We start from the raw sequence: 12,452 nt of genomic DNA on the forward strand, positions 1-12,452 counted from the left end.
TTTATTCCATATTACTGACTATATCTGTTTTGATCAAAAAAGGCCGTTTCATAGCTTACCGTCAACTTCTTTATTACACAACCAGCTGAAAAAAATGTAGATAAAATTGTGAAGATGTAATTTGGTATCATTATCTACAATGAGGGTTTAACAATTCCATTTTCATTAGGCAAGCGGTAATCCATTGTGCTTCAGATCCCTTTCCAACCAGGCGGCAATAATTTTTAACAAGTGATCTGGCGTAGTTGTGGTTTAATACAACACTTCTGCGATTCTCTTGTCACTTTTTTACAAATCATTCATCTCCTTCGTTTATTTAGGAAAATTCCTCTTTACAACAACATATTTGGATAACTTTCAGTGTAGTTGAGTGGATTCGGATATTCAGCATTCGTGCCATCTCTGCGGTGGTCGCCCGGGTGGTCTAGTGTGGATTATTCTGCCGTTCAACGCCATACTTCCTATGAGTTCGCTCGATATTCTGCCAACATGTTCTCTCTATATTTTTCTCCTATTGTTATCTACCGGCTTACGTCTGCTACTTCACAAATCTCTCTAATGTAGGTAGTGTTTTCATTTCGACAGTGCTAATATACTGCTCGGCTGTGGAAGTGCCTTATATATTCTTATCTGGAATTTAAGGCGGGAGCCTGCTTTAGAGGCTTCAAAATATCGATTTTTTTTTGCATAAATGTCTTCCCAAACTATTCAAGAATGTGTCTTCAAAACTTCAGAAGCAAATTCAAAATATTTTCGGAGTTACAGAAGAAATTGTGAGCAAGTGTCGAGCAGGTATATGAGCGGCCGGATCACTCGAAGTGCGATTTCTCGGTTTTATATTTTTACGATTTTTCCTAATTGGCGGGAAAGATAGGGAAAAAGTTAAACGTCCTATTGAAACGAGAAAACATTGATTGTATTCGGAATTAAATTCTCTTCTAGTTGAACGTAAAAAACCTTAAGAAAGTTATGATTAACCCACTTTTTAAACAATCTAAAGTGAATTTGTTTTTCCAAAAAAATTATTTTTTTTTTTTTAATTTGCAAAAAATTGTTGAATTTCTCACTTTATGTTTAATTTTCGTGCTAACTTTTTGTTTAATCTTCTTTTCTTAACTAGAAGTTATACTATACTAAAATAAAATTTTTTTTGAGTTTTTGGTTTCTGATGAAAAATGCGACCTGCATCTTTGCCGCCGCACGACACATGCACACTCGAGGCGCCTCGGCAAAATGCTTGTACCAGGCATAATATGACATATATTTTAATGAAAAAATTTGAGAAGTTTGCTGAAATATATAAAAATAAAACCTGAAAGTTTCGTTTCAATCGAATATTTCTTTCCTTCCCAAAAAAATCTACGAAAAATCTCAAATTTGAACAGTAATCTCTGCAGGTCGCCCTTTTTTAACCGAGGCGGTTGTTTTAACTTGTTCTATGATTTCATCCATAATAACATTAAACAGTGCTGGGCTTAGGCCATTCCTATGCCGAATTAATTATGTAACGGGAATCTATTTGTTTAGTTTCCCTGTAACTTTAATCGCTGTTTTACTGTGCTATTCAAGAAGCAATGAACTTAGTTGTGGAAAACAGGTTAGAGGTTAGGTTAGAAAACAGGTTGTTGTGGAAACAGAGAGGCTAAAGATGGACAAAACTGATGTTATGTCCGACCGACTGTCGCAGATACTCCTGTCATGAAGCAGAAGGGTCTGCCTACAGCTGGTTGGACTGATGACGGGCCACTTTCTATGGGTGGCATTCGCTCGAATCAGGCTTGACGACACCATTTGCAAAATTATACATTTTCCAATAGGATGATTAATTTTGCGCCACCGCTCTATTTATTTGTTCACAGAAGGTACTAAATCAGAAAGAGAAAGCTTTACGCTAAACAACTGACGGCAGGTGGCGTTTGATTTATTCATTAGACTCGCTATATAACAGTCCCACATCGTACTCGTCTGAGTTAGTTTTTTTGCAAGTCTTCTTACCAAACTGACAGCACCGCTATTTACTACATGAGTTACAAAAAAAATAAATTGTCTTAAAATAGCCTTCCAATATTTTGATATATTGTGGTGATAAGTCTGTTTTAACTATTTTAAAAGAAATTATAACCGAGTGGGTCCCGGTACTAAACTAAATCTAAGGTTAATCTATGCAGACATCGTCCGTTATGATCAAATTTCGATAAATCGAATCGAACGCGTTTAGTAAATATTTCTTACACTTGCATTACGCTCCTTACGTTTGGGGCTCCTGTTCATTATTTTTACTCTCGACTTAATTGATCTAGTCTCTTCTGAAAAGGTATTAAAAGCCCTTTCACTTTCGTTCATATTCAATGGCATTAATAATAGTACTATTGATTGTCGGGTTTATTTGAGCGAATGTTTACCTTTTTTATGGGAAAGGCCAAATTTGCGAGTATCAACCTTAGGCATTTAATGCTTTGTCTAATTCGGGACTGCTTAATTTTGCTTTCTGATTATTAAATTAAAAAAATCTAAATTTAATTATTTAATATGTTACGAGGGTTCCTTTCATATTTTGCGCCTAATAATGAAAACACAACAAAATAACAATGAAAATTACTTTATTGCTTTCCAAAATATTTTTCTTGGAAGCCAAAACTCTTTTACACTCGCTTACATTACATTTTGCAACATTTCAAGAATGAAAACACAGAAAAATACATAGTAATGAAAATGGGTTTCTTTTTTCTACAAAATTTTCCCCTTAGAAATCGATGCACTTCTGCATTCGCTTGAACCAATTTTTCAAAAACTTTTGCTACTCAGAAGTGGATACCTCCAAACCGAGATTTTTAAAAGCTTCAACAGCTTCTTCAGGCGTTGAAAAACGCGGATTTTATTTTTAATTTTCGGGAGCAAAACGAAATCATTATGTGACAATTCAGAGCTCATTGGCAGATGACCCATTAATTCGACTTTTTAAGTGCTCAAAAACTCTTTTGTAGCAGCCGATACGTGAGATATCGCATTATCTTGATAAAGGATGATCCCTCATCGGCGGTTGGATTTCCTTAATTCTTCGAAAACTTCTGGCAAACAAATGGTTGTGTACCACTCAGAATTGATTGTTTTAAACTTCTCTCAGTTGCCACATGATCAGATTTACTAAAAAACAGGCGATTACTTTTACTTTACTCATAATTTTTCCCCCCTGTGAAATACAGGGTGGGCCATATAGCGTTTGCTTTTTGAACCACCTATATTTTTGAGAATGGTAACACAAATGACATGTCAAATGTGTTCATAATTTACTTAAAGGTTTGACATTTACGAAATGGAACGCTATACGCTTGAACAAAATTGGGAAATACTGAAAACCTATTTCCAAAGTGGTGAGTCTTCTTCTTCTTCTTCCGCGAGCGTTACCGTGACTTAAAAATTGGGTTGATCGAATACAGTAGGCCTATAAAGCCAGTCGTGGCAGTCATTTGAACGTTATTATTTTTTATTCATAAATGACAATGTTCAATCTTCAAAAGAAAAAAAAAATTGAAAAAATATTCATTAGTTTTTGTTTTTATAGCCGATTCAAAAAGCAAATTTTACATGGCCAACCCTATAATAGCGTGAGATTTCTGAGAAAATGGAGTAGGTTTACTATTATTGGCCGCAGCTAATATGGAAACGTTACATGCTCGCGTGGCGTGTACTGTTCCATGGTAAAAATCTGCTTGGACTGCCGCTTCCAACGCGGTATGTCATTAAGCGATCTGACGTCTCTGTCAAAAGATACAGGGTTGCCAGATGAGTCCGTCGAATATGGGCAACCTGGTAAGGCAATTTCTGCCTTCCTTACCGGTTCTTGAACATTTAATTTTCAGCTTAGTTTGGAATCCAGAATTACTCCTAAGTATATACTTTGCGCTGGGTGATAGTGAGAGAGTTTGTCCGTTAATATTTGGTAGGGTAAAAGTTGGTACCTTATATCTGGTGGTGGAAAGCATACGTTCTGTTTTACGCATGTTTAAGCCTAGGCCACAGCCTGTGGCCCAAGAGTTAAGCTCCCCTAACACCATTTGGATGATTCCACTAATCGTATTAGGAGACAGTCCTGACGCCATTAACACCATATCATCAGCGTACGCCACCGCTTTTACCCCACTTCTATTAACTTTTGTTAAGACTTTGCCAATAACGCATAACCAAAGATGTGGATACAATACTCCCCCCTGTGGAGTGCCCCAATGGACCTTCTTGGTTATGCTGATATTACCCATATTAGCTTTGATGATCCTGGTTTCTAGCATAGAGATGACCCAATTACTGATGCAATTGTCCACCTCTGAGTCTATCAACGCCCGTTGGATGGCCTCTGTACTAACATTTGTTAAAGGTGCCTTCTATATCCAAGAATGCCGCCATGGTATAATGTTTGTTCGCTAGAGAGCCCTCTATTGTTCGGATTACCTCGTAAAGCGCCGTCTCCGTAGACTTGCCTTTAAGGTACGCATGTTGTGCAGTAGATATACCAGAGCTCTCCAAAGAGCTTCTAAAATATATATCCAAAAGTCTTTCAAAGGTTTTTAACAGGAAAGACGAAAGACTGATTGGCCTATAATCCTTTGCTGATTCATGTCCCCTCTGGCCTACTTTTGGAATGAAGACGACCTTGACTAGTTTCCAACTATCTGGAATATGACCTAGGTTTAAACACGCTTAAAAAATTCCCTCTAGCCATAGTAGGATGCAGTCCAAGGTTTCCTGTTCCCGGAGATTTAAAAGGTGAGAAAGATTTAATTGCCCATGCAACTTTCTCCTTTGTAATTATTTCTTTTGCAAGATGCTGTGGATTATATTGGCTCCGCCTGATATTTCCTCTTCCACTTTCGTGGACGCTGCACCCCGGGAAATGCGTGTTTAGCAGAAGTTCTAGCGATTCTTCTGTCGTAGCAGTCCAAGTACCATCAGGCTTCTTGACCTAAGAAACCATTGAATGGTCTTTGGACAGAACACGACTAAGTCTAGCAGAATCCCTGGTGGATTCGATTGACGAACAAAATTCCCTCCAGCTCTCTTTCTTGGCGGCCCTAATTGCCTTCTTGTCCTGTCTCCGACTCTCTCTGTACAAAAAACAAAAAATCACGTGCATGCATAGGAATAAAAGTCACACTAAAAAAGGAAGAATGCCCAGCATTTAGTCCATATGCTCATCTAATTTTTTGTTTATCTCTTATATGTTCATTTGTACATCTAAACAAAATGGTTAAATTGCCGCTATACCTTTATAAGGCCACTTGAAACGAAATTTGTTATGAAATTTATACACCCCAATTTTTATTATAATAATATTACTTCAATCCCAATCATATTTACGCCTTGGCGTATGTGTTACATTATATCTGCACACTAAACACACACAGCAATTCCGTTTCGTCACAATTCCTACCACAAACAACAAATCAGTCATTGCTATTGAAGTCTTATTGGATTACCTCTGCATGTGCCGCCAGTTATTTTCAAAATTTGCACACACATTTTTTCATGCATTTGTATAAATTGGTATTGATCGTTTCGATGAAAACCAGAAACGAAAGCAGAACTGCATTGCTTGGGGCTATGATACATAAATAAAAAGCAATGGGGGGGAAAGGAAATAGACACCAATGAAAGCAATCACAGTGAAGCTTCTTTTAAAATTGAGGAAATTATTGTGTATGTCAGGTGGAAATATTGGTTTAAAAATCTTTCGACTCGCATGAGATATATTCTTTCGGAGAACATTTGATTACTGGCTAGACGAGATATTTTGAAAATGATTCATCCGGTGGTTATGGTTGTCCTAGGTTAGGCTAGGTCTTAGTGGCAGTCGGCTTAGAGCAGCCAACTCACTTAGACCATGTAGGTCCGTTGTGTTACCACGGTGTAACACGGGCACCTTATTGTTTACTTTTCATGGAACCAGTTAGATTCCTTTATGAAGCGTAGGATAGGTTTTATCCCAACACCGGATAGTTCCGTGAGAGAGTCAAAAGGATATATTCCTAACAGCCTTGCTCTGCTTCTAGCTAAGGCTGGACAATTACAGAGGAAGTGTTCTACCGTTTCTTCCTCTTCCTCGTCTCTACAACTTCGACAGTATTCATGCGAAAATATTCCTAGCCTAGAAAAGTGCCTACCTAATAGCCAATTACCGGTGACGATCTTCGAGATGTTCTCATCGAGAGGTTAAATTCTCCTGATATTTTCTTATCTACTTGCGGCCAAATTAGCCTGGTTGTAACACATTTTTTTTATTCTCTCCATGACATATTGGCCTCCTGAAGAATATTATTTTTTATCCTTAATTTGCAAGCTGCCATAGGAATTCCAATATTGCCTCTGTTCTCAAGCATAGGAAGATTATTACCCTTTCCGCCTAGTTCATCTTGCAATTTTCTTCAATATCTCTATGTCCCTGAACCCATATAAGGCTGACTTTGAAGACGGTACTAATATCATTTAGAGCGGCCAGGCATTCCTGAGCAACTTTTTATCTTAGTATAAATGCCTCCATTGATTTGATGGCCGCCTAGCTGTCCGAGAAGATATTTATCGTAGTTTTTGTTACGTGTGTGTGTTAAGGTACACTGTTACCTCCTGCCTGGTAAAGGCTAAAATAGTCCGGAGGTCGGGCAAATAATTCTAATCCTAATTCTTTAGAAAAAACTCCTATAGTCTACTTTCTTTCCTAGCTTGGATCCATCCGTGTAGAAATTAATTTCCTCTCTACTCCATAGCTTTGAATTTGCCAGTCTCTTCTAGACGGGATGAAAGTTTTGAAGATCCTGTCGAAGGTGGGTTTAGGGAAAGAGTAGTCAATTTCCTGATTATAACTACTCATTGTAGCTACTATAGAAGCGTGGCCGAACCGCCGGTCCTTTCATAGTGCCATACTATTAGGTCTAAGCGCTGAAGCGACGGCCCATTGTTTTCCTACCAGATTTAGAGTAGGTGAATTGACTAGTATCTCAAACAATTTATTAGGGGTGATGCATAAAAATGCAGTTCATTGGACCTTGCTCCGCAGTTTCGTATAACTTGCCTTTTGAGTTGATGGCCACCAAACAACTACCGAAGTCTAAAGCCAGTGTGTCATGCGAGGTGTTAATCCCTATTTGATTCCGACCGCTTTTTTGCCACCGTAGCCACATGGGTTGGTGCCTGACTACCATTCGCAATTCAGAGAGAAAACGTAGGCTGAAATCTCGGTGAAACACCAAAATTAATAAAATTAAACATTTTTATAATAGCGGTCGACCCTCTGCAGGCAATGGCAAACCTCCGAGTCTATTTCTGCCACGAAAAAACTCCTCATTAAAATATCTGCCCTTCGGAGTCGGCTTGAAACTGTGAGTCCCTCCATTTGTGGAACAACATCAAAACGCACACCACAAATAGGAGGACGAGCTCGGCCAAACACCCTAAAAGGGTGTACGCGCCAATTATATATATATCGACAGCTTATATATATATATATATATATATATATAGTCCCCTAATCTCTGTCCAGTTGCTCAGCGTGGCCATATTACAGCGCAGAATATCTATTGGCGCGCTGGGATACTTTACTTTCACCACGATTGTCAAATCGTCAGCGTAAGCTTTGCCGTGCCAACCCCTTTTTTTTAGGGCCAGCAGCAAGGAGTTCAATGCCAAAATCCAGAGGAGAGGGGAGATGTCCCCTTCCTGAGAAGTACCTCGGCAGACCTGTCTGCTTATTATTGTGTTGATGGTAGCCCTCACAGGGGCTTAAAAAAGATTTGCCAGTCCTGCTATGAATGGCAAGACACACTGAACTTTCGCCAAACCAATTAATTCATCCAGTAAAATTGCAGAAATACTATAGGTCAGAAGTAGATTTTAATCAGTTTAAATTCATATGTGTAGCTAACTAATTTTTATATTTTCTGAAGCTGCTCTTAATCAAAAATAACTAAAGTTAGTAAGACATCGAAAACTATTTCTATTAGATTTGGAAATTCAACTACGACACCTGCATATATTTGGAAACTTGTTGCGGAATATGTATCTTTAACCGTTTGCTAGGCCTCACGCCTTGCCCAACAATCAAAGGCGCGATGTATCAAATTGACTAAAATATATGAAAATACGCGATTATTCCGAACGAATTCTGGATGATTACTTAGCAGGTTTCAGAGCCAACTGCTCTACAATAGATCAAGGTTTCATGGCGACAAAAACTTTCGAGAAGCTATACGAATACGATATTGACGTCTACTGCTTATGCGTGGACTTCAAACAAACATTCGACAGCATTGATAGAAGGCAATTAAATTTTTGCTGCAGTCTATAGGCAACCCAGTAATTGAGATTTCTATTAAGATAGTAACAAATATCACGGCGAAGGTCATTGTGCAGGGAGAGCGCTCACAGTCATTTTCCATTATATCGGGAGTAAAACAGGAAGGCGCTTTATAAACATTGATGTTTAACCTGGTCCTATACTCGTACGCAGCAATGACCGAAATAAATCCAAATGGGACTATATACAGCAAGCCGTTCCAGTTTTATGCATATGCAGAAGAGAGCGTTTATAAAAGTAGAAAGAATAATACGAAATACTGGGCTAAGAATTTATACAGATAAAACGAAGTTTATGGTCCAATCCAGCTCCGATTTAAGGCATGATGACCTGCTGATCGGAGACTATGCATTCGAGAGTGTACAAGAATTTACCTATCTGAGTATCAAAATATTAGCCATTAAGTGTACATCATTGACAGTAAATGATAGAGTGTTAGCAGCAAATAAGTCTTCGTTTACTAATTTGAAGCTGCTTAAGTTTAAATTATTATTAACCAAATAAGGATATAAACCTTGATCCGCCCTGTGCTTACCTATGGTTGCGAATTATGGACGCTAAAAACTACTGACACTAATCAGTTAATGGCCTTACGAAAAATTTATAGACAAATAAGACTGCAGGACGGTAATTATCGAATAAGATAAAATCCTGAGTTGGAACTACATATATATTAGCAAAAAATGAACTGTGATAAGATTTATAAAATATCAGAGGATAAGATGGCTTGGACACTTGTATAGAACGCCCAAGGAGAGAACAACTCGAAAGGTAGTTCAATTACGCCCTGTTGGAGGCCGAAAAAGAGGACGCCTCAGAAAGAGATGGCTTGAAGACGTGGAAGTTGACCTTGAAGAGCTAAACGTACGGCGGTGGAAGGAGGAAGGCTTAAATAGAGACAGAAGGCGCAAGGTTATGAATGAAGGAATGGTTCACCAAGGACTGTGATGCTAAGAAGAAGAAGGAAGTTGGATAATGGATTGACACATCATTACAGCAACAAATTCGTCGGTTGTGTCAACTACGCCATGCAAATAATAACAGCACGTCAACATTTTGACTAGTTTTTTACATGTTTTTTGTGTTTTGAATACTCAATATTACACAATTTCTAATTAAAATTTCTAGACAGATTTTTCGTATGCTGTTTTGTAACCTATTGAATTTTAGTATAATAAATATAAGCTTGAATTTTTTTTCTAATTTTGTCAAATTTTTTTCCTGGCCTTGTTGCGAGTTTTCTCCTTATAAACTAGGTCAGGGCAACACACATATACTCGTGCTCAAGTTGTCAAGTAACCTGCCTTCCTTCATATTAGTATGCCACACACAAGGCGTCTGCTACTCCGAAAATAAATGAAATTGCAAACATTTTCGACATTTATTGATTTGACCAGTAGCCTTTGGCGTTTCTTTGGTTCATTTGCGCAGCCTTGTTTTGTTATTTTTGGGCTTCGCAAAGTTTTCTTTGTTGCTAAAGCAGAAAAATTCATCTTGCTTCCAATTGCGATCATTATGTGTGCTAGAGGAAGGACATAATTTCATGACTGTTATTGACAAAAAATTGGCCAAAATTTATTATGTGAATCAGCCTTCACTTTGTTTTTGTTGCAATATTGCTACTATATTACATTACTTTAGGCTAGTGATACTAGGTTTTAAGGACATATAATATTTAAGGTTTTGTTTTAAATTTAAAGGACACTTATAGATATGTAATATCTATTATTGCTGTCATATTGAATTATGGAGCATACTGGTTGTGGTGTATAAGAGTTTGACATGTTTTGTGAATTATGAAAAAAATTAATAATTTTGGGACTTATTTTATCTTGAGTTTCTACGGGTACAGTTTTTTTAAGTTTTTCAAATAAAATTAGATAAGATAAGAGCGGTGGCTGTGGCATCTTTAGTGTGTTGTTTTTGGCCAAAAAGTCCCGCACACGCAACGATGTGTGAGCAGTGGCGTTATCGTGATGCAAAAGCCAATTTTTGTTCTTCCACAAAATAACTCATGATGCCCAACGCCCCTGCAATCGAAGAAAACGGTAAGCAAAGCTTTTACATTAGACCGAACTTGGCGCGCTTTTTTCGGTCTTGGTTCGTGCGGAGGCTTTCATTGAGATGATTGAGCTTCGGTTTTCACGTCATAACCATAAACCCACGATTCGTCACCAGTTATGACTCTCTAGAGCAAATTTGGGTCGTCGCGGACAGAGTCCACCATTTCATTAGCAATGCTCATGTGATGCTGCTTTTGGTCGAAATTGAGCAGTTTTGGTACGAATTTTGCGGCGACCCGTCTCATGCCTAAATCATTGAAAAAATCGAACGGCACGGGCCAATCGATATGTCTAGGTCCTCACCAACTTCTCTAACGGTGATTCGACAATTGGCCAATACCATTTTCTTCCGTTCATCAATTGTTTCGTCTGTTGTTGAAGTGCTGGGGCGTCCGGCACGCCGGCACGCTTTTCGTCGTTCACATCTTCTCGGCCTTCTAAGAACATTTTGTACCACCAATAAACGTTGTTTTGGTCCAAAGTAGCTTCTGCATATGACACAGTCAACATTGGGAATGCATCTGCGCACTTAATTTCGTTTTTCACACAAAATTTGATACAGGTTCTTTGATCCATCTTTTTGAATAGGCAACAATCGAAGACGAGCCGAAACACGTGCAAGCAAAGCAGCTGTAAATAATTAACTGAACATTCAAAATGGCCGAAATCGTCGGCATGAGTGAGAGGCATGGGTAGCAACATATCACCACAAAAAAATCGAAATTCGAATATACGTAATCTGCGAAAGTTCAAAATTCGCGAAACTTTTTGAACACACCTTGTATGTGTAACGCGCGCTTTTTAAGTGGACAACTTCCCATATCTTTTTGACAGAATGTAAGTACTATGCCCTAATTGAACACTACGTATGTAAGTTGGGAAACTAGCAGATTGTCCGAAAAATTGAAACGAATTTAAAACCTCTCAGTCAAATTCTGTATTTAATCTGACAAAATCTTAATTTTTGACTCGTCATGAAGCTTTCTGGTGCAAAAGCCTACAATAGGCAAATTTTCAGAAAAGTTTGCAATGGATGAATGAGTACTTGAAATGAAATTCGTTTAATTAATTTAAAATTTATTTCATTTTGTTTTACTTTACAGCGATAACAAATATTTTTACTCACCTGATTAACATCAATGATGCTTGAATCTGCATTGAGCTCTGATGTTATGTGGGCAACACCTGAAATAAATGAAAATAAGGAAAATGGTTAGAGGTCAGTAAAGATATTTCATTAGTGAGAAGATGATGAAATTTCATTCATCTTTATTAATTTATTTTTTCTTTTTAAATATTTTTTTTGAAAATCAAACGTCTTGCTAGAAAACTCTTTAAATTGTAGGAGCCTTTCTGTAATTGAGTAATCTTTGTCTTACTCGCATAGAGGTTCCAAATAATGAAAATAAATAATACTCAATCGTTATCACGGTGCCAAAAAGAAGGTAGTTACACTTAATGACATTAGCAGCTATGTTAGTCGATTGACTTTTTCTGTTACTATGACATTTTCATTGAAATATAGTCCCCATATTGCAATTAAATTTTACCCCAACTTCCTTTAAAAGAATTGTATCGAGAAACTCAAATATATATAATGGGTATGGAATAAGTTTCGGTCCTTTCTTAGCCAAAGTTACGAATTACTTCAACAAATGAATAGAAGTTACAACTCTCCTTCATCTTTCAGGCAGCATACGGATTCCTCTGAAGAAAAATTAGAGTTCCTTTAACTTGATCCATTCATTGAAATGAAGCGCTCTCCAGTAAGGGTTGACTGTCCTCGCTCCAATAAAGGCTACCGTTCCATTGCCCCCGCTTTTCTTCGAGAGTCGGTAACGATTACCAGTGATGGGTTAAGAAGCTTATAATAGATGGCACCATTCTGATCCCATCAGCTGCACAACATAACCTTTGAAGCTTGAATATTTTTTTTCGCTGTCGATGAACCTGGTTCACCTGGCTGGTGCTTAGGGTTATCACAATATATCCATTTTCCATCGCCAGTGACGATGCGATGCAGAAAACCTTTTCTTTCTGCACTTCCA

General features: G+C 37.8%; 1 protein-coding gene across 1 annotated transcript in view; it reads right to left on the reverse strand.

The window, feature by feature from the left end:
• LOC129239460 (otoferlin-like) overlaps window positions 1-12,452 on the reverse strand; it is a 196,337-nt gene that overhangs the window by 171,023 nt on the left and 12,862 nt on the right. Inside the window, exon 2 of the mRNA XM_054874961.1 lies at window positions 11,531-11,589. Coding sequence (XP_054730936.1) covers window positions 11,531-11,589 — 59 coding nt within the window. The remainder of the gene's footprint in view (window positions 1-11,530; window positions 11,590-12,452) is intronic.

This window comes from Anastrepha obliqua, chromosome 2 (assembly GCF_027943255.1).
Source record: "Anastrepha obliqua isolate idAnaObli1 chromosome 2, idAnaObli1_1.0, whole genome shotgun sequence".
NCBI classification, from domain to species: Eukaryota; Metazoa; Arthropoda; class Insecta; order Diptera; family Tephritidae; genus Anastrepha; species Anastrepha obliqua.